The 24,871-nt window shown below is 46.7% G+C and overlaps 1 protein-coding gene across 1 annotated transcript in view; it reads right to left on the bottom strand.

Annotated features, from left to right (window-relative positions):
- Positions 1–24,654, bottom strand: part of LOC149354388 (nose resistant to fluoxetine protein 6-like) — a 49,058-nt gene extending 24,404 nt beyond the window's left edge. Inside the window, exons 1-4 of the mRNA XM_089577498.1 lie at positions 24,568–24,654; positions 23,469–23,551; positions 18,398–18,520; positions 11,738–11,858 (exon numbers count right to left, since the gene is read on the bottom strand). Of these exons, the coding sequence (XP_089433624.1) occupies positions 11,738–11,858; positions 18,398–18,520; positions 23,469–23,551; positions 24,568–24,654 (414 nt within the window). The remainder of the gene's footprint in view (positions 1–11,737; positions 11,859–18,397; positions 18,521–23,468; positions 23,552–24,567) is intronic.
- Between the last annotated feature and the right edge of the window lie 217 nt (positions 24,655–24,871).

Below are 24,871 nucleotides of genomic sequence, written 5' to 3'. Positions count from 1 at the left end.
CCGCTTTTTCCCGCAGCCCTTTCATGTACGTGCGCATACATGAAAAATAAACAGTTAATTCATTTGATTGCTTGGTATACCAGCTGTACGTAGCACGGACAAGTCGGCATTCTGTGTTTTTATTATCACTACCTCATGTGCGAAAAGCGGAAGAGGCCTTTTAACAAGGAACACCTCTCTGCTGCGTTGTGTGCGCGCCGCTATGAAGCTTGTGTTCAACGAAGCCTTTTTTCCAGGGTGTGCCGTGCTGCTTTCGCGAAAATACGAACATTCAATGTAAGGTTAACTAGTCGCAACTGTTTGTCGTGTCAAGTTGAGTAGATATGTGGCAGACATCTGTGTCATGATGCAGGCAGCAGGCAAAGCGCGTAGCCGCTTCTTTAGGCCACTGAAGAAGCACCAATCTCTCGTAGAAAATGGAGGACCAGTGGGAGTCGTGACATCCGGTGAGGTTATTCATCACCTGCTCAAAAACGAGCTGTCTATAACCGAGAGCGAAATGGTAGGTATCTGCAACTCATTATGGGAGACGCCACTCAAGCGTTCTGAACAAGTGGGTGGACGTGAGTATTTATGACGACAAAATGGGAGTGGGACCATGTACAAAAAACATCAAAAGAAATAAAGTGTTTGCCTAGGGCAAATTATGTCACGTTGTTTTCTTTCATTTTTTTCGAATTAATTGTATAAAGTTGAACCTTTTTATAAGTGGAGGAGCCCTGGCGATTCCTTCGTTATAGCCATATCTTCTTTATAGCCCGTGTAAGCCCACCTTCCAAGGCAATTGCCATTCCTGTGTGTATCCATATTTCGTTACAAACCGTTCCAAAGCGGCATTCATGTTGAATGCTACTTAACGAATGACTTGCGTCCGTCGCTTCAACAACGCTGATAGCCCGACTGGGTGCAATAGGAAGGGGCTCGCCAATCAAGAAGAGTTCAAACTAGCTTTGAAATTTCGACGCTTCTCCCCCCCCCCCCCCCCCCCCCTGGCTCACTGGCGCCTGCTGAAGCTTCCGTTCAAATGTCATCAACAAATTGCGAGACAGATTACAGAAACTTTCTCCCATGCCGCCCATTCCACACACACCCTAAAGCTCTCCGATGGCTAGATTTGCTTCCGCAGTTCTTCACAAAAAAAGAGGGGTTCACAGCAAGGAAAAAAAGCGCTCGAACTTCGTGCCAATGCCGCCAGAGTGCTAGCTGGCACTAGCCCGGAATTGTCTCGAGCAAGAGTATACATCTCAAACTCATTGAAGTCGCGGAAATTTCTTGTTGCGTAAACAGGTGACTGAGCACTAACTTTGCGCGGCGAGAAATATTTTTTTTGAGACCGTCCTCTTGGCCGCATTTATCCAAATAAAGCTGCCATGGTGGCTCAGGGATTATGGCACTCGGCTACTGACCCGAAAGACGCGGGTTCGATACCGGCCACGGCGGTCGAATTCTAGAGGCCAGTGACTGTGCGGTGTCAGTGCAAATTAAAGAACCCCAGGTGGCCGAAATTTCCGGAGCCCTAAACTACAGTCTCTCTCATAACCGGAGTCGTTTTGGGACGTTAAATTCCTATAAACTAAAACTAAACGAAATATAACGCTACTTAATAATTGTTGCCTGCAACTCTGCTATTCGAACCAATGATCCTTATCAGCAGTGGAATAGTTCCCAAATTTTTGGTTACGCGACGTGTCCTAACGATAGATGCGGTTCCAGTAGAGTCCTTCCTTATTCTTGCCTAGTATACAGCTACGAACATAAAATCCGGGCGCCTGCAGTGGCGTGTTTGTAATGGATTCTAAAAAAAATGTTTCGTTGGGAAAATCCCGGCATTTTTTTTTTTTTTTGAGCGGTGAGGAGTTCACAGAAAACGAGCAAACTCGATTAAAAAGCTCTCCTGAGTAGCACAGCACGCGTGTCTCGGCCGGCTAGCCGGGGTTTTCTTTTTCCCGTCTGCGCTCTCTTATTCGTCTGCGAAAGTGCGCACGTGGCAAAGAGTTTTCTTTCCAGTAAGCACACACGCACGTAGTCTCCCTCAGCGTAGCGGCGCAATTTCCTCGCCATGTCCCGCGCAAACAACCAGATGCGGAACGTGATTACGCCAGCGGTTCCCTGAGAATAATTTGTCAGTGCTTGGCGCTCGAAATTAGTAGCAGACGTCGACATGCCTAATTTGTTCAGTACCAGTGAATATCTTCCGTTTTCAATTATTTACAAAATGCATGCTTGCGGAGAAAACTGAGTAGAAATTTCGGCTGATATATGATTTTCTGTCTGGAATTGAATTCAATTACTGTCGTCCTCCATGTCAAATTGCAAGTACCCGTGGCAACGAGGGCGAACGTCACTTGAGCCAACGACAAAAGGCGATGAGGATTAAGATTCAATATGACTGAAACACAATCTTCTCGTAGTTCATGTCGCAGTTTTTCTTTTAGAAGTCATGCCATCGTTCAGGTTTTTCAGGATCATTTCACCAATAACCAGATTTTTCCTCACTCACACGTTTTGTTGCGGGGCATGCATATGATATTTTCAAACACAAGGTAGCAATCACTGAGATAATGCGTTCTCCTGCTTTATATGTTTATTTTTTTACATTCTTCATGCATTCTTACCATCTTCTCTCGTGTTAAATGTGCTTTTATGCTAGAGCTGACAGCCAGCTGAAGACATGGTACGAAAGTATTTAATATCGGAATTGTCATTATGAGATTCAAAGAGGAGCACCGGTTAGCGCTGGGTACAGCTCTTGATTCAACGACGACAGCGGTGCATCACTTCTATACCGGCGTGCTGCGGGCTGGCTTTTAGCAGGTGCTCCCTGACTCCTAGAATTCGTCTTTAAATGAAGCAACACTGAATGATAGAAATAGCGTGGGGGGAAAAAGACTCATGCTCACCAAAAACTTATCTAAGACGCCCTTTTGGAGAAACTTAAATGACGTTCGCGCCCGTGGTAATCCAGACCATCAGCGCTAGCTGGTCCGGAATGTGATTTTGCAGTTCATGCTTTCGCTTTGAATGCTGCTGCAACCCATGAGTGTGTGATGCTTGTTTCTATTTCTGGAGGGTTAAAACGGGTGCTTTAAGGTTTGAGAGATGTGTCTGGACTGACTTGAGCATCTTCTCGTGCAGCGTGTTTGCGACTCTGGCTTCCCACACACGTGCAGCGTTCAGTGCACGACGCACCGCCTCGGCTACATCCACAGCCTTCCCCCAGGGCGTCTGATTTGAAACGTCACCGCTGGCGGCATTATTATAAACGCGGTCACTGCTACCGCCCAGGCTGCGTAGGATGCCGCCCCATCAAGTTGGAGGCGTCTTTTTTTTTTTGGCCCCACAATCCTTCTGATGGCGACGAAGTTATCGCGAAGCGCGACAAACCGGTTGTGTGTACGGGTTGGTCAACTCATCGTGGTAGCTCGATGTCGACGGAGGTCGCTCGATGCATGGGGGGACTCGCCATAACTAGTTCTGTAAAAGCTTCCGAATAGCGGCCAAGTTTTCACGCCACAGTCACAGCTGTTTCTACTCAAAATCGGCTTTTCATGTAATAAGTAGGCAAAGGCTTATATATATATATATATATATATATATATATATATATATATATATATATATATATATATATATACATATAAAGGAAGGGGAATGAGGGGGCTTCCCTCATACTTATGTATGAGGGAAGCCAACAGCCACAGAAAGCAAGGGACACAGGGGATTTTAATTTATTTTTTATTTTGTGGTGTTGATCAATTTATAATATTACTGAATATGTTATCGCTTAAGCGATAACATATTCAGTAATATTATAAATTGATCTCCCTTTCCCTTGTTTGCTTAATTGCTTAGCGAGGGCCTCGGTGCTGGCAGCCTTAACGCCATAGGAAGCATAAGAGGGTTCTCACACACAGCTTCCACCCTCGTCGTTCGATGACGTTCCACGTCACACCAGCGGTAACTCAGGGCGTATTACGTCCGCCGCTTATGAACGTGGGTGGCGCTGATGAACACTGTCAAGTTTATGAGAGAAGCCAACAGCCACAGAAACCAAGGAGCACAGGGGATTTTTTAATTTATTTATTTATTTTTTTATGGTGTTGATCAAGCAAGAATATTACTGAATATGTTGTCGCTTAAAGCTAATTGATTAGAAAAGCAGAAGAAAAAACAACCATATGCCGCCGATGGGGTCCGAACCCACGACCTCCGAATTACGCGTCCGGTGCTCTACCTCTGACCTACGGCGACGACTGTCAAACCTTCTGCTTTCGGGGGTATTTATGTTTACAAATAACCTAACCTTGAGAGTGTTCATCAGCGCCACCCACGTTCGTAAGCGGCGGACGTGGAACGTCCTGAGTTACCGCTGGTGTGACGTAGAACGCCATCGAACGGCGAGGGTGGAAGCTGTGTGAGAACCCTCTTATGCTTCCTATGGCGTCAAGGCTGCCAGAACCGAGGCCCTCGCTAAGCAATTAAGCAAACAAGGGAAGGGGAATGAGGGGCTCGTTATAAATATGAGAGAAGCCAACAGCCACAGAAACCAAGGAGCACAGGGGATTTTTTTTTTTTTTTGTGGTGTTGATCAAGTAAGAATATTAGTGAATATGTTGTCGCTTAAAGCTAATTGATTAGAAAAGCAGAGGAAAAAACAACCATATGCCGCTGGTGGGATCCGAACCCACGACCTCCGAATTACGCGTCCGTCACTTGTAAACATAAATACCTGCGAAAACAGAAGATTTCACTGCCGCCACCGTAGCTCAATTGGTAGAGCAGCGGACGCGTAATTCGGAGATCGGGGGTTCGGTTCCCACCGGCGGCACGTGGTTGTTTTTTTCTTCTGCTTTTCTAATCAATTGGCTTTAAGCGATAACATATTCAGTAATATGCTAAATTGATCAACACCACGAAATAAAAAATAAATTAAAATCCCCTTTGTTCCTTGGTTTCCGTGGATGTTGGCTTATGTGTGTGTGTATATATATATATATAACAGAAAAAAAATATTAACGCACATGCGCACACACAAAAAGTAAAAACTATTGATGAAATGTGTCGCCAAACAAATATGACATGGTCACAGTAATTTGACAAAGCTTGGTGCAGTGCATGTGCTTTCGAGACCTACATCCACGCGCAGGTTAAATCATTCTGACACTATCGACTTAAGTCGATGTTTTTCAAGTAAATAACAAACATCAAGACATATGTAGAAAAATGAAAAACAATCGAATGCTAGAAATGATACACAAACAAAAAATAATAATACATGTGTGCGAAAAACGCGAAAGGTCTGCGGCCCGCGGAGCTGACGCGTGGTCCGAGCACTGATCTCCACTAGGTGGCTGGATGCCGCATTCCCGCTTTCCGAGACGAGCGCGAGTGAAGCCACCGGAAGTTGGACTGCTTGTTCCGTAAGTCGGGTGTCTGCTGTGTATTTCAATGCAAAAAGTCGCGTCTTTCGCCCTTTCGTTCTCAGTTTTTTGCATTGTTCTCATGTAATTTCTACTGTTATATGAAAGGAACAAGCAAGATGAACGCGAGAAATGTGAGCATTGCGTGCCGAACCCTGCAATTTCTGAGAAACAGAAGAAAATAGGCATGCAGGTCTCACCCTGCCTCGGCAAAGGGGTACGTGCATTAAAGGGCAACTGAAGCGGTTTTAGAATTCGATGAGTTTAAGGTTGCCGAATGTGCAAAATGCGCAGGCAAAGCCTACGAAATCATTTTGCTCTGGCACTTGAAATGGCGGCGTAATCGCCGAATAAAGTCGTCGACGGTGTTCAGGCTTCTCTGAAGTGCACAGCGACGGGCAGAGGCCCCGATAATGACGTCACGTATTACGGCACTACGTTTCCAGAGAAGAAACGGTTATTCCGTGGAAGAAAACCGGCGCCATCAAAGGTGAAGCTCACAATGCATTGTCTGGTGCCGTCTGACGACGCACAGCAGCATGCAGGTGTAAGCAGCGGACGTCTGAAATTTCGGCAACAATGACGTCACTGCTGAGTTTCCTCGCACTCCTCCAACGTAGTGAGGAGAAGCCTAACATCGTCGTCGTTTTAATCGAAGATTATGACGCCAATTAAAATGCCAGTGCAAAATTACTTTTCATGCTTTATCTAGAAGCTTGATAGATTATAATTCTTGAATAACCTCAAATTCTCAAAAAAGTGTTTCAGCTTCCCTTTAAACACGATGTTCTTGCCTGGTTCTTGTCTTCCGATCGTGAAGGAAAAGTAGTGGAATGACGATGAGGCTAGGTAATCTTAAAACCGAATTTTCGTGCAGCAAAGAAAAGGCACAGCGCGAGAGGAACGACTGACAAGAAAGACGAATGCTGCAGTGCGCAAGAGAAGCGCTGTTAGAAGTCAACTGCATCAACAGCCACGAATACAAGCCCATTCAGGCTTAACTTGCTCCAATATGAAAAAGTACATGACACGCTCCGTCGAAAAAGCAGTACCATACCTTTTGGAGGCGCTAATGCGAACCAACCGAACACCATCGACACCTCACCAGATAGTAACATATATAGCCCCCGCTTCGGTTCTGTCTAAACATAATTCGGTGAAATGGTCGCTGCAAGGTCAGCTGCCTGGTGAAGGTTTCCATCTATTCTTTCTTAAATTTATCCCCCACTGATGGTATAACTTGGGCTGGAGCGCGGGAACGTGCATCACAGTAAAGAGCAGTGTTGGCGACGGGACGACACAGAGCTGAGCAGACGGGGTTCCATACTTGCTGTGTGTAGCGACGTCCTGTCGTCTGCTAGTGTCGTCCCATTGAGATGCAATGGGCCCTTATTTTTGAAACGCCTTTCACGAAGATTTCGCTGCTCTCCTCGCTCAGTTGACGGCGCAACAGGAAGGCATTGTCATGGAAAAAGATGAGAACGGCGAAAAGACGAAATGCTAAGTGGGAAAACAAAACTAGAACTGAAAAACCGTGCTGAGGTCTGATTTCATGCACTACCAAAGGCTGACTTCCGGGACAAGACCGCTTACTTCCGGTGGCTTCACTTTCGGGCGCCCGATGCGGCATCCAGCTCCCCTAGTGGAGATCAGTGGGTCCGAGTGGTCAAGGGGATAGAGAGATTATAGGTGTCTATTTGGGATAAAACGTGGAAGCTGGCAGGGGGTGGGGCAAAGGAAGTGCTCATAAAAGAAATTGCTAGACTCCCAGCCATTGAAGAGTGTGGCCATAGTCCTTCAATGCTTTTATGGTCATGAAACTTCTCCGTAACGCTATGGGAGAGCTTCATATGTTGACCGCGCCTTCCACGAGGCGGCGCTGAGTGTCCTGTGGGGGTAGGGTGCCTCGATGTCAGCGCCGCCGTTCAGGGTGGAGACAACATCGCGGGCGCCGCCATATTGAATCACACGGAATCAGCTGCGCTAGCGTGTGTAACGGCGCCACTCTTACTCTCGGCGGGCGTGAGAGTGCTTTTGACTAGCACAGTCTTTTTCATCCACATCGCACTGCTTATCTTTTCACTCATAATAGCCATTTTAACATCCGAGGGTCGAAGACGTAATTGCATGACTTAATTTTACAGCCCCAGGTGGTCGAGGTTGAACATTTACTGTTCCGTGTGTTGGTTTGAAAAGCACGCTAATATTTTAAAGATCTGTTGCCGGGCAGGTGCTGCTGCTCCATGCGGATAGAAGAAATTGCTGCCTCTTCTTTTTCCACGACATTTTGGATTTTAATTCCCACGTTCTGTTACCGACCGCGTGTCGTCAGCCGCCCGAGCGCTGCGGCTGGTTTCGCTATCGTCGCGCGGGCTGTTTCTGTTTCTTCTGCTCGCAAAAACTGGTGTCTGTCTGCTTTCTAATCTTTCAAAGGGTATAACTGCCAGTTGCTCGCCCGTCTATTGCTCACAAGGGTGCAATTACATCTGCTTATGAGGCGGGAGCTGGTATATACAAATGATGCCGCCGTATACCGAAGTTGCCACTGCTCCTGCGTTTTCTTTCACGAGGCCAAAGAAAACGAATCGCCCCTCGTTGGCGATAGCATAAAGGATTACTGGAAGTTTCTCACTCGTTTCATTTTTATGAGGGGCGCACAAGCATGCGCTCGCATGCACACTTCGCTTGCGCCATGGACAAACGCACCGGTTGCTCTCCTGCGATTCCTCAGTTTGTGAAACACAATCCTGCACATATTTTTTCATATTTTTTTATTCATGCCAATCTGTATTCATTAATAAACCATGCATGTAAACCTGCTCAAAAATGGGTGGATTTTAGTCATTAAAAAACTGCAGCAATTCTGGAAATTTTAAATTCGAATTAATCGACATTGAAAAGTCACGCTTTTCGAAAAAAATCGACCATAGAGGGTTTTGTTTAAAAAAAAACAATGCGGTTTTTAACGTTGGCTATCCGTGTATTTCCTATTCTGTCTACAAAATTGTTGCTGATGGGTTGGGCTGTTCGAAAAATAACTCTTACCTAAAAGTTGATCTTTATTACTGATGAAGACAAATATGTAACATAGCTTTTCAGCCTACCCTCTTGCAGAGGGTACAGAGAACAAAATAAAAGATAATGCAAATTATTCATTTAATGCCAACTGTAATTGCAGGTCATGAAAAAAACACGAACTACGATATAAGTAAGCAAGACATTGGCACAGAAAAGTGGGGCATGTACCGTGGGGTGTAACCTTAAAGAAAAACATAAAAGCAAAGCATGAAAAAATGTTCAGACCACGAAATAAGTCAACAAGACTTAGGGAAAAAATGTTGTTGTGCACAGTGTGGTGCAACCTTCGCCGCAAACATGAAAACAAAGTATGAAAAAAAAAAGATGCAAATCACGAAATAGCAGAACGAGACATAGTGGTAAAAAAGCACAGTGAGGTGTAACATTTAAAGCAATGTACTCTAGATCCCGCTTTACTTAAGCTTCACATTTTTTCCTTCAGTCTCGGGGGAATCGAAAACAGTGTAGGCCTTTACGCGTTGACCCGGCGCACATTGACACACAACAACCCGTCATGCTGTCTCGGTGGACTTGACAAGCTCTTCAGTCATGCGGTAGAGCAATGTCAAAGAAATAAAGCCACCAGCGATCGTCCGCAGCCACTGGGTCTCGAAAAACGGAAGCTCAGCTGCTTGCACCAAGCAACTGAGGCCAGCCCGACCGGCCGCTGTGATTCAAAATGGCGCCGCAGGGAGAGAGAAGCGGCGTTGGAGCGGTCAAAGGATGGCACCACCCTGAACGGCGGCGCTGGCATCGAGGCACCCTATGTGGGGGCAAAGACGCGAGGAAGCGAGCGTCTCTACGGCCGCGAGTCTACGGGCGGAATAGGACGCCGGCGGTGCGGCAGCAACTATTTTCTCCACTTTGCCTTCGTTTGCAAAATAAGTACAGTGCACAGGACGTGCAAGCCTGTGATGCCGAATACTTCCTGCGTAGCGGGTTGCCGCTCCGTCTACGGAGGTACGCAGGAAAAGGCCTCGCTGTTCTGTCTGCCGAGCGACGCCGAGCAGCGTAAAATATGGAAGCGGGCGATACCCCGACAGGAAAGCGGTGGCTTTAGCTTCGACTCCAAGCATGTCCGTGTCAGCGAGAACCATTTTGCCCCGCGGATTTAATTCAGCCTCACGGGTTCGTGATCAACGGAGAAGCGGTGTCGCCGCAAAGCGAGAAGCTGAAACTCCGGCCCGGCGCCGTCCCACGGATATTCGAAAGCCAACCAGCATACTTGAGCATGAATCTGTGACGATTTTGCATTTCAGTCAGCTGTACTCTTCAATGTGCTGATGGCTTTTGGTGCGAAAGCTGCTTCATGGGGTCAAACACAACCAAGAATCTTGTGGTGTCCCTGAATTTAAGGATGCAGAAATAAAATAAATATTGCCGCGACTGGAAATTTCGAACCCCCGGCGGAGCGAACGGATCAGTTTCGCTGGCAACTGCACAAGAGCACTGTGCTATTGCAGCAGCCTATCACGCCTCGTGTTGTTCTTGTTGTCGCCTCAAAAACGATGGCACAATACCCACGGTGGGAGATTGGCCAGGGTTTCGTGCAGACCCAAACATGAAAAAAACTAAACTGCAACACACTCACGCGCTGCGTGTATTGCACACCGTCGTCTTCATCACGAACCTTCGGCACGAACACGTTAGAGCAGCTTAACCTCGATCAGAGCTTAACTTCAGTCTAATATCGTCGCCAGACGTGCCAACGACCCAGCGAAGCAAAACCATGAGCCAAATAGGCTAAACGCATGCGTCCGCACGTCTGCTGGGTATAACCACGTTAAAGACCTAGAGTTTTTTTTGTACATATTTCTCCGTGATTTCTATAATTGCTCATTTTTGGTTTGTTGCGTGGCCGCTCACAGCTTGTCTCTCATTTTGGTAGCGCGAAGCCAGCACATGAGCAATGAACAACAAAAATTCATAATTTCCTTGCACTCGCCAGCGCCTCCGCAGTCGAAGCATGACAAAGTGTAAATAAATGGCTTATGTAGCAAGAGCCTTGAGCAGATGGCTTTGCCACCTCCGAAAGAGGCAGCAAAAAAAAAAATGAGACAGCACCATCCAACTACCAGTGCATTCGTCATGTGATCGCTTTTGTAGCGCGCACTCCAGTTCTTAAAATGCCTCCATAACGTCTTCTTCTTAGCATTATTGAGATTGCGGTATTTCTCACAAGGTAAACGCCAGCCTTAAGCAGCCTTGTGCACTTAGATGAAAGCGAGGACTAGGCCGAGACAGGCGCAACCCAGACACACATAGATATGTTACTGATCGCTTCGCTATATCTTCCAGAATTACGTTGTAGGCAAGTTGCGGCAGAAATGATTTCGAAGGCTGGACCAATGTGCAAAATTCGCTTTTTTTAAAAAAAAAAGCAACGAGAGAAAGTAAGCGGGTTAATCGTTTGCCAGAAAACAGCCGCTAACAAGGTTTACTAGCGGCCGTCGTCGATTGCACAGGGTATTTAGTGTCTCGATGTTGCAGCCAAGCTTTCAGGTGATAACCAGTAAAGTAGCGTCCATCCTAAGCCCAAATACTGATCCCCAGAAAGCGCAACTACCAAGCGAATATGAGCCTGTTGGCAGGTAAACAGCCGCTGCGAGCAGGTCTCGCGCAGCGACTCGTGCCCCCTCGCCGACAGCCGCGCCACTAGCGGCGCGCGCTGTCCCTATATGAAACTTTGGCCGGAGTTTCGTGACCAGAAAAAAACATTGAAGGACTATGGTGTGGCTGAGGTCGTCAATAACAAGTTCCGGCGTATTCCGATTTATACCGCTGTCCAAGGTCTATACGGGTGAAATTTAGTACGTTGGCTCCTTTAAGCGGGAAAGTCTCCCGGGAGAGCGTTCATGCCATAGGAGAAAGTGCCAAGCTTGTGAATGAAGTATGATTCCCTTTGTTCCCTGTAATAGGTGTTAGTGAAAAGGACAGTCGCGTTTTTTGTAATGCTCTACCCATATATATATATATATATGGTCTTCCGGCTGGAGGACCAGGCTGGTCCTCCAGCCGAAACCTCAAGAATTAAATCCTGTTATGTTTTTCAGTTTCTGGTGACTTTATCTTATATTGATCAATCAGCTGCCAAGAAATCGTTGTTGATATTATATATATATATATATATATATATATATATATATATATATATATATATATATAGTACAAAATTTAACTGCAAAGCTCTTAGGTTAATTTTAGTTGACGCCGTTTAGAGCAAACGAAGAAAAACTTACCTTTGATATGTGCGAGTCTTTGTACCTGAACACGAGAAGGAGCGTTATGCAGCCAGAGAAGTAGCACACCCCATGGTAAGTGGGCAACACGTAGACGTCGTTCAGGGTGGCGATCGTTGCCCTGCAGAGCATTCATACATGTCAATACACCATGCGTCTTTAAACACGGAGGCCAATAGGCTATTTACACTGCAGGAAAGAACAAAACCTTTGCAAATAATTCGTACAAAAAGGTATAAAGTATGCTGCACGCCAGGAACCGTTCTCTACTGATCGGATCAACGTGAGCTGCAACAGCAAGCAAAGCTTATGCAGTGTTCTTTAGTCTATCACTGCGGCGAACAATTTGAAACTCCGTCTGCCAAGCATCGAAAGATGACCCTGCAAAAGATATATTAGCACTGCTGATCCAGGTTTCAAATCACGCGTACTAAACACGACGGTTAAAATGAATCTTTGACTTGTATTAGAACGAGCGCTTGGTTCTCTAAATTCGGACTTTTAAAGGGACCAACCACTAAGTTTTAAGAATCATTGTTTTTCGTCGCAACGGAAAACTTGTCAGAAGTGCTGAATTCTGCAACCGTCTTGTTAGAAACGATGCAGAAGATTTTAAGCCGTCAGCGTGAGCATCCCCGTGTCGGAAAAAATTGCCCGGTGTTGCCGTGCATGGCCGTTTGAAGCCTTGCAGCCGGAGCGGCCGGAGCATGCAGATAGAATGTGGTTCCTGCTAAATAGTTTACGGGATCTTGTGACGTCATCACATCTTGCCCATCGTGGCAGGTGACGACCTGCCCACCGGACTGTGAGCGAACTGCCCATGGTGGCAGGTGGTATTCAAATTAATGAATGGTCGCGAAAGGTTGTTCGCGACGAGCAACCTGGAGCTCTCAAACTGAGTTCCTGGTGATATATCGCACGTTCATACATATGCAGTCGACAATGTAACTGTTTATGTCTAAAATCGGCAGTCTCAGAAAAGTGAGAACGCAGCAGCAGCCGCCGCCCTGATCATATTGCAGCCGTTGCAGCCCACTCGGAGCCGAGTTCATCCTGCAGCTGGTGAGCTCCTCGCCGAGAGAAGCGCCCCGTCGACGCCGGAGTTACGTTCGCCCGTTGCCTATAGTGGAGCTCTTACGGCATTCCTAAAGACTGAAAGGTTCGACAGAGGAGGCCAAGGCCTCTTCTGACCTTACACAGATCTGGACCTTACAGGGTGCCATAAATGCTCCATTACACGGCTAGGAAGAAAATCCTGTTGCCTGGTTACTTTTCGCAAAGACGGTACGTCTCGTCGACAAACATTTGAGTGGACGTGATTACCGTTTCGTCCAAGAAACGCAAAACACTGTGGCAAAACCTTGTGACAGAAGCTAGAAAATTCCATCAGCGATGTGATGGGACCGTCGCTCTTAATCAGTGCGTGCACTGGGGACAGCAGAAACTATAATAAACCATAACTAATACTCTTGAAAGAAAAATTTCTCTGCATTTAACAACAAATCTGAATTATTTTACTGCGATGTCTCCACGTGGTGGGATACACCAATAATGGCAAGGTTTCACCGCAAGATAGCACTTGTTTCACAGCTTTGATAGTTTGTTTCACGAGATTTTGAATGCAAAGTTAACATTATAAATCTGCGTTTCTTCAGTATTTCAATGCTCAATTCTTACAGGAGGCAAGATGTTTTCACTTCGACCATACTCTAATGATGATTTTTGTTGGTTGTCGGTTGTTTTAAAAGGCTAAAAACTCAATCTGAAAGGCGCTGCTACCTGGACAGGTTGGTAATAAATGCAAGCGCCTCAAGAAAGTTACACATTCACAAATTTAGAACGATCGGCTTTACGTTACTAATGCACCGTTGTATCATCACATGGAGATGAGCTGGCTACAATTGACCTGAAAGGACGAGACGAGGACACAAGTTTCAAAATAAGTGTCTATTCGGTGAAATTTTTCTCGCAACACATGGTGGAATAGTTGCTACGGCGGAGGAAGGTGCTAAGAAAGGCTATAGTGATAGTAAAAATCGAATGGTCGGCTTTTGACTGGCGATTAAAAAATGCTTTTGAGAGCACTTTTGCAAATTCTTGAAGACTGCTGGCTAATGTATTGACAAATTTCCTGTATTCGTAAATGATTATATGTATTTCAAATGTACCTATGCTGTCTTCTTGTCTGCAACAATACACAAATGATTCTCGTAATTAGCACGATCCCAGATCCCATCTACGATGTGTCTACGTACAGTCGCCCTCAGCAAGACTTCCGACACGGCACCGGTGACCGTACTCTCGTTCGCCTTGATTTAAAATGAATGCTTCGTGATACACAGCACTATGAATTCGGGAACTCATCAGGGCAGCTAACTGCATAACCCTGCCGCTGCGCTGGACCCGCGCTGTTATCTAAAGTGATATCCTACCACTTCATGCGTGTTGAAAGGCATACTGAAAGCGACAGTGCGGCAACCAGAAGTTAAAGTTGCTGAGGTAGCTGCGTTGCTAGGGTACACCAAGCGACAAGAGAAGGCAGCGAGATTTGTCCCCACTAGTGGCTTGTTGTTTGTAATTCTACTTTTAGCAAGCTGAACGATTACTTAGATTTTTCCTCGTTGGTTTTACGTTACATTAGAAAAAAGCTAAAAGCCCGTCGAAACAGGGAAAGTGTACTTGATTTTTGCAAACCTGCCGACTGCAACATACTGCAACTATAATAAGGGAGTAATTACTCATTGGCATCCACCCGAGTGCAGCCATACGGCTACAAAGGAAAGCTATACAGTTTTCTCAGAAACTTCGTAGTTAAAGAAAAATTCATCCTAGCCCTGGGTTCGAACCCGGAACCACCGCTTCACCGGAGCAGTCGCTCTACCAATTAAGCTAACCGGGACGGCAAGCTTATGGGCTTATGGTAGGGCGAGAGGGAATTGATCAATAACTCGAAGTGGGAACAGTGTTGGTCAAATGTTTTAGGGGAATCCCCCAAGGTGGAGTTGATTTGTAATAAGGGAGTAATTGCTTATTGGCATCCACCCGAGTGCAGCCATACGGCTACAAAGGAAAGCTATACAGCTTTCTCAGAAACTTTGTAGTTAAAGAATAATTCGCCCTGGTCTGGGGTTCGAACCCGGAACCACCGCTTCACCGGAGCGGTCGCTCTACCAATTGAGCTAACCGGGACAGCAAGCCTTTTTTTAATTACGAAGTTTCTGAGAAAGCTGTATAGCTTTCCTTTGTAACCGTATTGCTGCACTAGGGTGGATGCCAATGAGTAATTACTCCCTTATTAGAAATCTACTCCATCTTGGGGGATTCCCCTAAAACATTTGACCAACACTGTTCCCACTTCGAATTACTGATCAATTCGCTCTCGCCCTACCGTAAGCTTGCCGTCCCGATTAGCTTAATTGGTAGAGCGACTGTCCGGTGAAGCGGTGGTTCCGGGTTTGAACCCCGGACCACGACGAATTTTTCTTTAACTACGAAGTTTCTGAGAAATCTGTATAGCTTTCCTTTGTAGCCGCATGGCTGCACTCGGGTGGATGCCAATGAGTAATTACTCCCTTATTACAAATCTACTCCACCTTGGGGGATTCCCCTAAAACATTTGACCAATACTGCAACTATGTCACTGCATTGTTGCCGGTCGAGATCAGAGCTTATCCCAGCTACGAGATATGCTTAGTGTTCAGCCGTGCAGCGCCGAAATTATCACTTCTAAGACTAGCATTTCTTGAGTAATGTAGCGACCACGCTGCAGTTGTCTACCTGCACTCATTGCTTGTTTCAGTGCACATACGTGGTATTCAAAAGTGGGCTTAGGCTACAAATTTGAAAGCAATCAACCCAGTCCAAAAAAAAAATGAGGAAATGATAGCCAGAATACGACACAATGGTTTGTCGTCCTGTTGCAAAGAAATATTTTTCGTTAGCATTTTAATATTTTTTGTATAGTTCTGTCACCGGGATGAGGAACCATGTAATGCTACAGAAAATAATGTCACTACAAAAATTCTCGGTGTTACCACGAGTTCATGTCCCACAATACAACAAAAAATCCAGTGTGAGGATTGAAATTTTTCGGTGGCGTTTTTCGATAGGGTAAACTGCGGCGGCACAAAAGAACAGCACATGTCCAAACAGCATGCGGAAACAGCGCACGCTAAACAGCACAGCGACAGAACAGCACAGCACAGCCACAACACAACACAGGGAAAAAACAGCACGCCTCAAAACAGCACGCCGTACAAAACAGCACCGCGACAAAACGGCACAGCGAAAAAACAGCACGACGACAGAAGAGGTACCCCCAAAGTCCTATGTCGGCCGTATCTACCAGAATTCCATGATAGTCAACCCGCAGAATCGACGCTTCCAGAACAAATTCTTCAGCGTTTACCTGCCAGAAAAAGTGGATATTGGAGATCGCAAATATTACCCTACCCTGTTCTTTACTGAGTCTGTGAAACGAGCACTCACTAGCTCTCATGGTCGCTGCCGTATGTGTTGCGATTTACCGTTGGCGGTTATGGCTATGATAGCTCACCCCTCCAGCAGCACTGCACCGTACTCCGACGTGCTGTTTTGTCACTTTGCCGCTTTGTTCGGCGTGCTTTGTTTTCTCCCTGTGCTGTTTCGGTTGTGTCACTAAGCGCAGACAGTCGACTAGTAGGTGGATTGTAACAATATGACTTCTCTCCTGTGCGCAAAAACACACGGACAGAGGGAGAGTACATACCATGGACGCTGGTTGGCTACTGACCCTCCGTCCGTGCGTGTTATGTGCACTGGAAACATGAGTCAGTGTTCGGCTGTGTACACTGCACTGAGCAAAAGGGACGACGCTCAGATGATGAGTAAAAATATTGAAAGAGTGATGAGCTGTATACTGTAAAAAAAAAATGTATGTATGTTAGTGAGTTTTGTTTTTAGACTCATTCTTAGTGAAGAACGTATCTTAGTGACTTTATGTTTGGCTCTTTTGTGTCATGTGTTAAAACTTGCTTTGTATATCTCTGTACAAATTTATGGCTTATTGAAAGTGTTTTTGTTGTCTGCCTTTCATGCTTGGAACATATGACGTTCGCAGTGTAATGTAAATAAAAATAAATAAATAAAAATATAGGAGAAGAAGCGGGATGAAGCAATTAGGAAGGCCGTCTCTTGAGGACCTCCATGCGGCAGTTGCAACCTATGGCGCAAGCAACGCGCCCTAACGAAGCTGTATATTTCATGCCGTCAGACGTGTTGATAGGTTTGGCCACCTTCAGAGAAATTTTGTCTCCGTCAGTGGGCGAGGATTACTACTGTATACTGCACAGGTCAGCTATTATTTATCACCAGGATGATTATATCTTAAACCTGGAAGTGGCGGGGCCATTCTTAGACAATTGAATCGGACCGTATTCGTAGAACGCCTTTTTTGTCTAAACATCATCCAGTATATTTCCAGCTCAACAACAGTGTAGTAACGCATGTAAGCTCGTGATGATCCCGGCAAAAATCCTCCTAGGACTGGCGCAGGTTTAGTGAATAGCGCTTCTTCCATTTTGCGAGCCCAAAGTTAATGTGTGACAATCATCGGCTTTACTTGTAGGTCTACGCTCTTGGTATACGCAACAACTGTTACACGCGGGGAAGAAATTTTGCCCCTATTCTAACGGCCTTGCTTGCGTACTTATACAGGCTGTGCTGAGAAATTCAGAGGTTGGTACCTTAAACGCAGATGTTCTGCGGCACATTTGCTAAATTCAATTGTCTAGGTATACAACGTCCTCTAACCTTCCAAATAAACATGCACGCTGACAGCAGCGGTTAAACAGTTTATTACTGATTTTAACTAACTATAGAATTCACCAGACGAAGACTCTCTGCCCACGTGGTTGCATAAACAACGTGCAAAAGCAGGCTGCGTGTAATACTCACGGTTTGATTTGGTTTATGGTGTTTAACGTCCCAAAGAGACTCAGGCTATGAGGGAGGCCGTAGTAAAGGGCCCTGGAAATTTCGACCACCTGGTGTTCTTTAACGTGCACTGACATCGCACAGTACATGGGCCTCTCGAATTTCGCCTCCATCGAAATTCGACCACCGCGGCCGATTTGGAACCCGCGTCTTTCGGGTTAGCAGCCGAGTGCCATAACCCCTAAGCCGCCGCGGCGGCTAAATAATAATACTCATGGTTTGATATGAGAAACAGTAAAAGAACAATTTTGAGCACCCGGTATTGCTGTTTCAAAAAAGCAACTAGTGTGTCACAGTAAGGGCTACACAGCGCGAGAGGAACAGAAAAATAAGAACACGGTCCCATATGCCTTTCTTGTATCTTATTATTCCCGCACTGTATGATTCTTACTGTGATTTACACAAAACAAGCCCGCAATTTTACCGTGGTAACAATTACCAATTGAACGACTTCGCTCAAATGTGATCATGCAGGCTTAGGCTTTGTCCGGCGGAACGATACCACAGCGGTTAAGTCATGAGGATCCCGGCTGGCGCAACTTCTGTTTTCAATTTACTTGGGTGCCTGCCATTACCGTTATGACCAATGAATCAGTGGGCACATTGGACTTAAAATTCAGAGGCAATGAAGACGAACAATTTGTGCTCAAGATCACTTAGACAAAGCAAGACGTGTTTGGTACTTACTTGTAAGTTTTACCTAGAACAACCGGGAAAGGGTAGTAGTCGCTGCTGCGCAGTTGCCACGCTGTGAACGAACAGCATGCCAGTGAGAGGCCGGACAAGACAGCTATCGCTGCCCGGTGTTTCCTAGAAATTTGGAGAAGAAATTAGCTCATGTGTTTCAGGCTTGCGGTAAAAACTTCGCTTTGCGGCTCTTCACAGCTGCGGGGTTCAGCATGTGCCCCAACTTTCGCAGTGCCCTCTCGAAGGATTGTATTAACTTCAAGCCCGAGCTCAAAAATTATTAGCGTTACGCACCTAGTTTGCGCCATAAACTTGACTTCTTATCGGATGACTATGCGTGTTATGTGCAGAGTGGTTGACTGCGAAGAAATGCACACTGCTTTTCCTATCATGCACTAACCGTAAAAAATTTCATGGCCATTTCGCACGTAATCGGAACAGTCGATTCGCCATGCTGCGAGCGTAGTATTGCATTCCGGAGGCACTACAACGACTTCATTCATTTGGCTGTCCCCAATAATGGGGCTGTACTTTCCACCAAGCCATGCTGTGCAGTTTGTTTTCGAAGATTAACAGTAAAAAGAAAATTGCCGTGCCAGTGACAATGTTTTTAATTTAGATTGATTGAAAAAACACGTGCTTTACAAAAAGTCCTTCATGTGGACTTTGCTCGAGGCATTTTTGAGGGCGTGTGGCGCCACCGTTGTCATGGCAACCGAGGCAGGTGCTGATTCGATCTCCGCCGACTACAGTAAAGTATGTTGCTCGGGCCTTTTGCCACAAATTCCCCGAGCTTTGCCCAGAGTAGAAAGACGACCGTGATGTGGCGTGCTGCTGGAAGAACCCAGTCAGTGTACGCGGCCAGGAGGATCACAAAAGGGAATACTTGAACTTCCGTGTGCGTATCTCCGTATATCCCTGGCATTTCCAGGCGATGTGGCTTACGGTCACCGGGCTACCGCAGCGGCGGCACATTCGTTCCGCGGGGCCATGGTTCAACAATGTGTCTCTTAAGGACGGGGTTAGCGCAGAATTATTTGCAAGGCGGTGGACTATAAAGTCTGCGTGCCCCTCTGTAGCTCCTCCGGCTAGGTGGAATAAGGCGCACATACTCGTCAGCGCGTTCCTCTAGTTCAGCGTGGAGGGGCTGGAGGGTCTTGCGGCGTCGCCTGTTCGCGAGATTTTTTAGGTTGAGGGATCAGCGGGTAGGTGTGTGCACCCGCTAAGGTGGTAGGTGCGTTCGGCGCGGTTATGAAGTTGTATGCTTCTCGAGCCTCGCTGTTAGCCCACTTACTGCCTTCGATGCCTGTGTGTGCAGGCAATCAGCAAATCTTTACATTAATGTTTAGTTGAGGTTCAGTTCCTAAAATGTCGCTAATAAATCACGGACAATGGCGGGGTATGTTGACCGGCTTCCGCTCACTTGTCTGCATGTTTCATATGGGCGCAAGAAATCCGTGAATAGGTGAGGTCTGTGCCTGGAGTTGTTTTAAGGAAATGTTTTTAGGGCCCACTGTGCTGCTTTTAGGAGAGCTGTAAGCTCTCCTTCTATAGTGGGCCTCTTCGATTTACCGCGCTCGGGTAGCCCGCTGGCTGCCAGAAAGTGCGCCTCTGACAGGAAAGCGCATCATGCTCATATGAGCTGGCGGCCACCGGAACCGGCCACCGGAACCAGCCTCCCGGCAATCACGGCGGCAAGCAAGTCGCGGATCACGGAGGGCATATGCTCTCCGTAGCTTTGCGCAAAGCCCCTACATGACGTGTTCTGCCGACCAGAAAAAAGCGCTAGCGACAATAGATGGGCTTTAGCTTTGTGTTCTGCTTCGTCTCACTGCTACGCACGCGTACGGCAGAAATAGGCTGCTTGAGATCAAAAACAACACTGATGTTATGCTGGGCTGCCCCAGACTGCAGAACAAATAGCTGATCGGGCTCGTACCCGTATACTACATCAGCGAAGACAACGCGAGCGTGTGCCTTCGGTGCACAGTGTGCTGTGCAAGCTTCGAGAAATCTTCAAAAGCATGCGATGAGCAATCGCAATCTAACGTGTTTTAGTCGACACCACATAGGACGGAAAAACTTCCCGTCCGTTGCTCATCAAACGATACGCCGTGCTCTCGGATTATCGCGTGTTTGTTTACTATGCAGTACGTATGACTGTTACGACCGCAGACGATCGACCCTGCATGGTGATTGACTCTGCTGGGGTCGTTGCGATTTCTACGCTCGTGAACTGCTTCCTGTAAGCCGCAATCAGAAACGAATCGGGATGCGTTCCGTTGAGCTATAGTCTGTCGGCCACCGGCTTTTTCTGCGGGCAAGGAATGTACGCATAATCTCCTCAAAAGCGCATATCAGCTTTTTGAACGTTCATCTAGAACAAGCGGGTGTACTCTAGAAAGTTAACTGCGTATCATACCTGTAATGGTTGGTTTATTGGGGTTTAACGTCCCAAAGCAACATAGGCTATGAGAGACGCCGTAGTGAAGGGCTCCGGAAATTTCGACCACCTGGGGTTCTTTAACGTGCACTGACATCGCGCAGTACACGGGCCTCTAGAATTTCGCCTTCATCGAAATTCAGCCGCCGCGGCCGGGATCGAACCCGCGTCTTTCGGGTCAGCAGCCGAGCGCCGTAACCACTGAGCCACCGCGGCGGTGCCATACCTGTAATGCTACAGCTTTGCCGCAGAGAAATGGCACTGTAATGAAAGGCGCTACAATGAAGCCCTGCGTGTCGGCACCTCACGTACCGCGTATGCTTGCATGATGATCAGCACTGGGGGATTCTTTTTGTCTCTTTAATGATCCAAACGCGAGGAGATGCATGCCTACGGTACCTGTCAGATATTTTAAGCACATTGGTTTATTGGGGTTTAACGTCCCAAAGCGACTCAGGCTATGAGGGCCGCCGTAGTGAAGGGCTCCGGAAATTTCGACCACCTAGGGTTCTTTAACGTGCACTGACACCGCCCAGTACACAGGCCTCTAGAATTTCGCCTTCATCGAAATTCGTCCGCCGCGGCTGGGATCGAACCCGCATCTTTCGGGTCAGCAGCCGGGTGCCATAACCATTGAGCCAGCGCTGCGCCCGCTATTTTAAGAATATGGGGAAGAATGGCCGATCATCAAGTTGTACAACAGATGGCGACGACAGAATCAGCACTCGCCTCGATCGGCTGCCATAAGTGACAACTGTGGGGCCCCATATATGCGCGCAGAGATGCCTCGAGCAATGTGCTCGTGAAGGCTTAAATAAAGAACATTTTTCAGCCACGCGTTTCTCTAAGCATATCAGCCTTTGCACTGCGCCGAACGCAATGAAGACCATACGCTCTCGTATCGCGCTCAACTAACACCCAGCAAAACACGTTCAGCATGTGCATCTATGCGCGCGTCTTAGCGCGTACTCAGAGCTATAATCTGTGGCTGCTGTCATGAAAGTCCTCGAACACCATCGCAATATCAGCCGGGCGCGCGAAATTGACAGCCGAAATATTTTGTGAATCGGAAGTATGCGATCGTATTATGAAGCGAGCATTTGTGCTTGCGAGGTGGTGAGACGATCGAAATGCGATCGCGCATACACACGCAAAACATATAAATAAACAGCGAGAACTACCGCAATAGGTGCCATTGCAGGCGACACAGACGATATGCACCGTGGCCTAGTCGAAACAAGCGCCAGCATTGCGCAAAAGATCGCATGAAGACAAGCGGTCTTTCCAGTCTATATAGAAATGGCCGCGAGCTTACCGCTACCATGCCACCTCTCCTTCGTCTGCGAGCTGCCTGAGCGCTGCCAGCCCAAAATCGTCCTGGCGAGTCTCGCTGCCCGCTGGCAGCCCGAAAACGCCCAGCCAGAGAAAAACGAACGCGTTCTGGGCACCCGCCATAACTGCACGGAACATCCAGAGAAAATCGAGCACGTGGCGCCGCGCTCTGGCAGCCCGCAGGCAGCCCGCGGACAGCCAGAGGCGGATAATCGAAGAGGCCCAGTGGCAACGTCATCGACGATGGGCAGTTTAGCCGTATTCACCATGCGACAGGTAATGTCGACCCACTACACTATCTGGACATGCTTGGGAACTGCAGCCTCGCTGGTATTACTATCCCCGGCTGTGAGCAGCACAGTCTCTGCCATATCGTTGTATTATATGATCGTGGCGGTAGCAGGTGGGCTGTGTGCTTTGCCGATGCGCATGCGCCGCTCGCTTGAGGATACTACGTTGTCGATTGATACTTCTTGGGAGGGATCTATCATTTGTGAGTGAAAGTGTAGAGGCTTTAGAGGATGGAAGCCATCATCTGAAGAGAGAACTTCTCTGTTTGCTGACGTATGAAGTTCCTCTAATATATAAAGTACAACTGCGCGGTGCAGTTCAGTCGGTTGCGCTGGGCAAGATTCGCCTCTTCAGCAGCCTACAAAAGCAGCTTCATAAAGTCGTGTGCGTAAATCTCTTTCGGAGGTGTGTGCAGAACCGTGACAGTGCGGATGGCTTGAAGGTTAAGCTTCTCAGCATTGTCAGACTGCTTACGTGAAATGACATGGAATTTATAGCCGTACAATATGCAGGAGGTAAGAAAGTCTGTGAGAGCGTGGCGGGGCTCCTTTTTCCTTGTGCGCCACAGAAGACGAGTCTTTGGGTCATTCTGCTAATAAGACGCAGGAGGATCTTGCATTAGGACCTTACTTTGATGACCGATTTGCTGGCCCATATCTTGAAAAGTGAGGGAAGCCACTAAAAAAATCTCAATCTTGAAATATTTAATATAGAGAACAATAAAGCAATTCATACATGGCATGAAGGCCATATGAAAATACAGAGGTCTTAAGGCACCATACAAGACAGTACTGAATGCAACTACAAAGTATGCTTTATCATGCACACTGAACGAGACAGTTATAGCTGTGCAATGTGATTTTAAAAGGCGACTATTTCTGATTCATGCGGGACAAGTTGGAACACTGGTAACGCTAACCTATTGCAATCGTGTGCTATTCCTCTTCAAGATTATTTGTTTATTCCTTTATTTAATGGTTGTGCTTTTATTGTCAAAAACATTACCTTCTGAAAATCTGTATGACGCAAAGGCCGACCAAGAACAGCTGGAAGTCCGTAGATATGTACCACAAATGCTGAAAGGTACCCTGATGAAAGAACAAGGGCGTGAACCATCAGTAATCAAATAAATTTTAGGTGTATACACCTGCGAACAAGCGTTCATCCCCCGACCCACCTGCGAAAGTAGCGCTAGGTTAGAAACGCATTTCATTCTCTATTATTGGCGCGTTAAAAGCGTGACCGTCCAAGATGAGCTGAGCGTCTTATCGCCTCACATAAATAGTCCTAACGTGATTATGAAGTTATTTTTGGAATGAAGTGTCTCAGTGGTATTAAAGGGCCTGTTTCACCTAGCCAGGTTTTTTCCGCCGTTTTGTTTAAAACCTTAATCGTAAAAGAGAAATGCATAACTTATGCGGTCTCTGATCGAATGTTCTCCATGCTTAGAAGATTTTAGTGATTGTTGCACCTCACTACGACATTTTTTTCTGCGTGAAAGTAAAAGTCTAAGCACTCATTTCGTGCAGTCGAGCTACGATCTGAGTAGGGCTGTCAAGCTAAGCATGGAAATACAATAGCTGATGCGGCCATATTGTTATGGGACGCACGCCAAGGTTTTTGGCAGGAATGCGACGTTTAGAGGCTTGCTAATAATGGCGCGAACGGCTCACGTACGACAGACAGCAAAATCATCAGTGACTGTAATGTAGTTTATTATAGCACTGGTTTCCACCCAAATTTCTGGTTTTGAGTTCCACGGGCTGTGACGTAAAAGCTCCAGTATGCACAACTTGGCCATATCTTCCGCAGTTTTGTCGTTCCTAAGGGCCTGCGCACTATTATCAGCGAAACATCGCCAGAAAATCTGATGTCTTACTTGTTTAGAAGCAACGCATGGTTTCAAAATGCCGTTTTTTTTGTGCTATATAAATTGTGGCCGCATGCCGGTCACGCAAGTGGGAATCTGGCATCGCAATGCGTACTCGCATACATGGGCGCATACACAGTAGACAAGGCCTACTCGAAAAAAAAAAGAGATTGCCGTCTCTTTCAATCCGATTTGAAGCTTCCCATACAGCGAAACAACTGCCGGTGTACTTACGGTTTCCAAGTCACTGGTAAAGTTCCGCACTTGTAGAAGGAGGGTGTACCACTGCTTATTCATCCCATCGTAAAACTTGTCCAACATTTCGGTTAACCCTGGTCCGGAAGTGAAGAGGGGCACCAGGTAAAAGAATCCGATGACCGTGAACACGGGCACAGTTGTCCTAGTGAAACCGCATGCAAAAAAGTCTTAATTGTAGCATTTATATAAAAAAAAAATGTTATTCCTTCACGTTGTTCTTTTTCTAATGAGGGATGCTGAGAGTACTCTCGTAATAAATTAGACTAGGAGCACCCATCAC

Source organism: Amblyomma mixtum, chromosome 3 (genome assembly GCF_055824585.1).
Source record: "Amblyomma mixtum isolate Tamu chromosome 3, ASM5582458v1, whole genome shotgun sequence".
Lineage (NCBI taxonomy): Eukaryota > Metazoa > Arthropoda > Arachnida > Ixodida > Ixodidae > Amblyomma > Amblyomma mixtum.
Note: the sequence above shows the minus strand (reverse complement) of the source record. Positions and strands in the feature narration are given on the sequence as shown.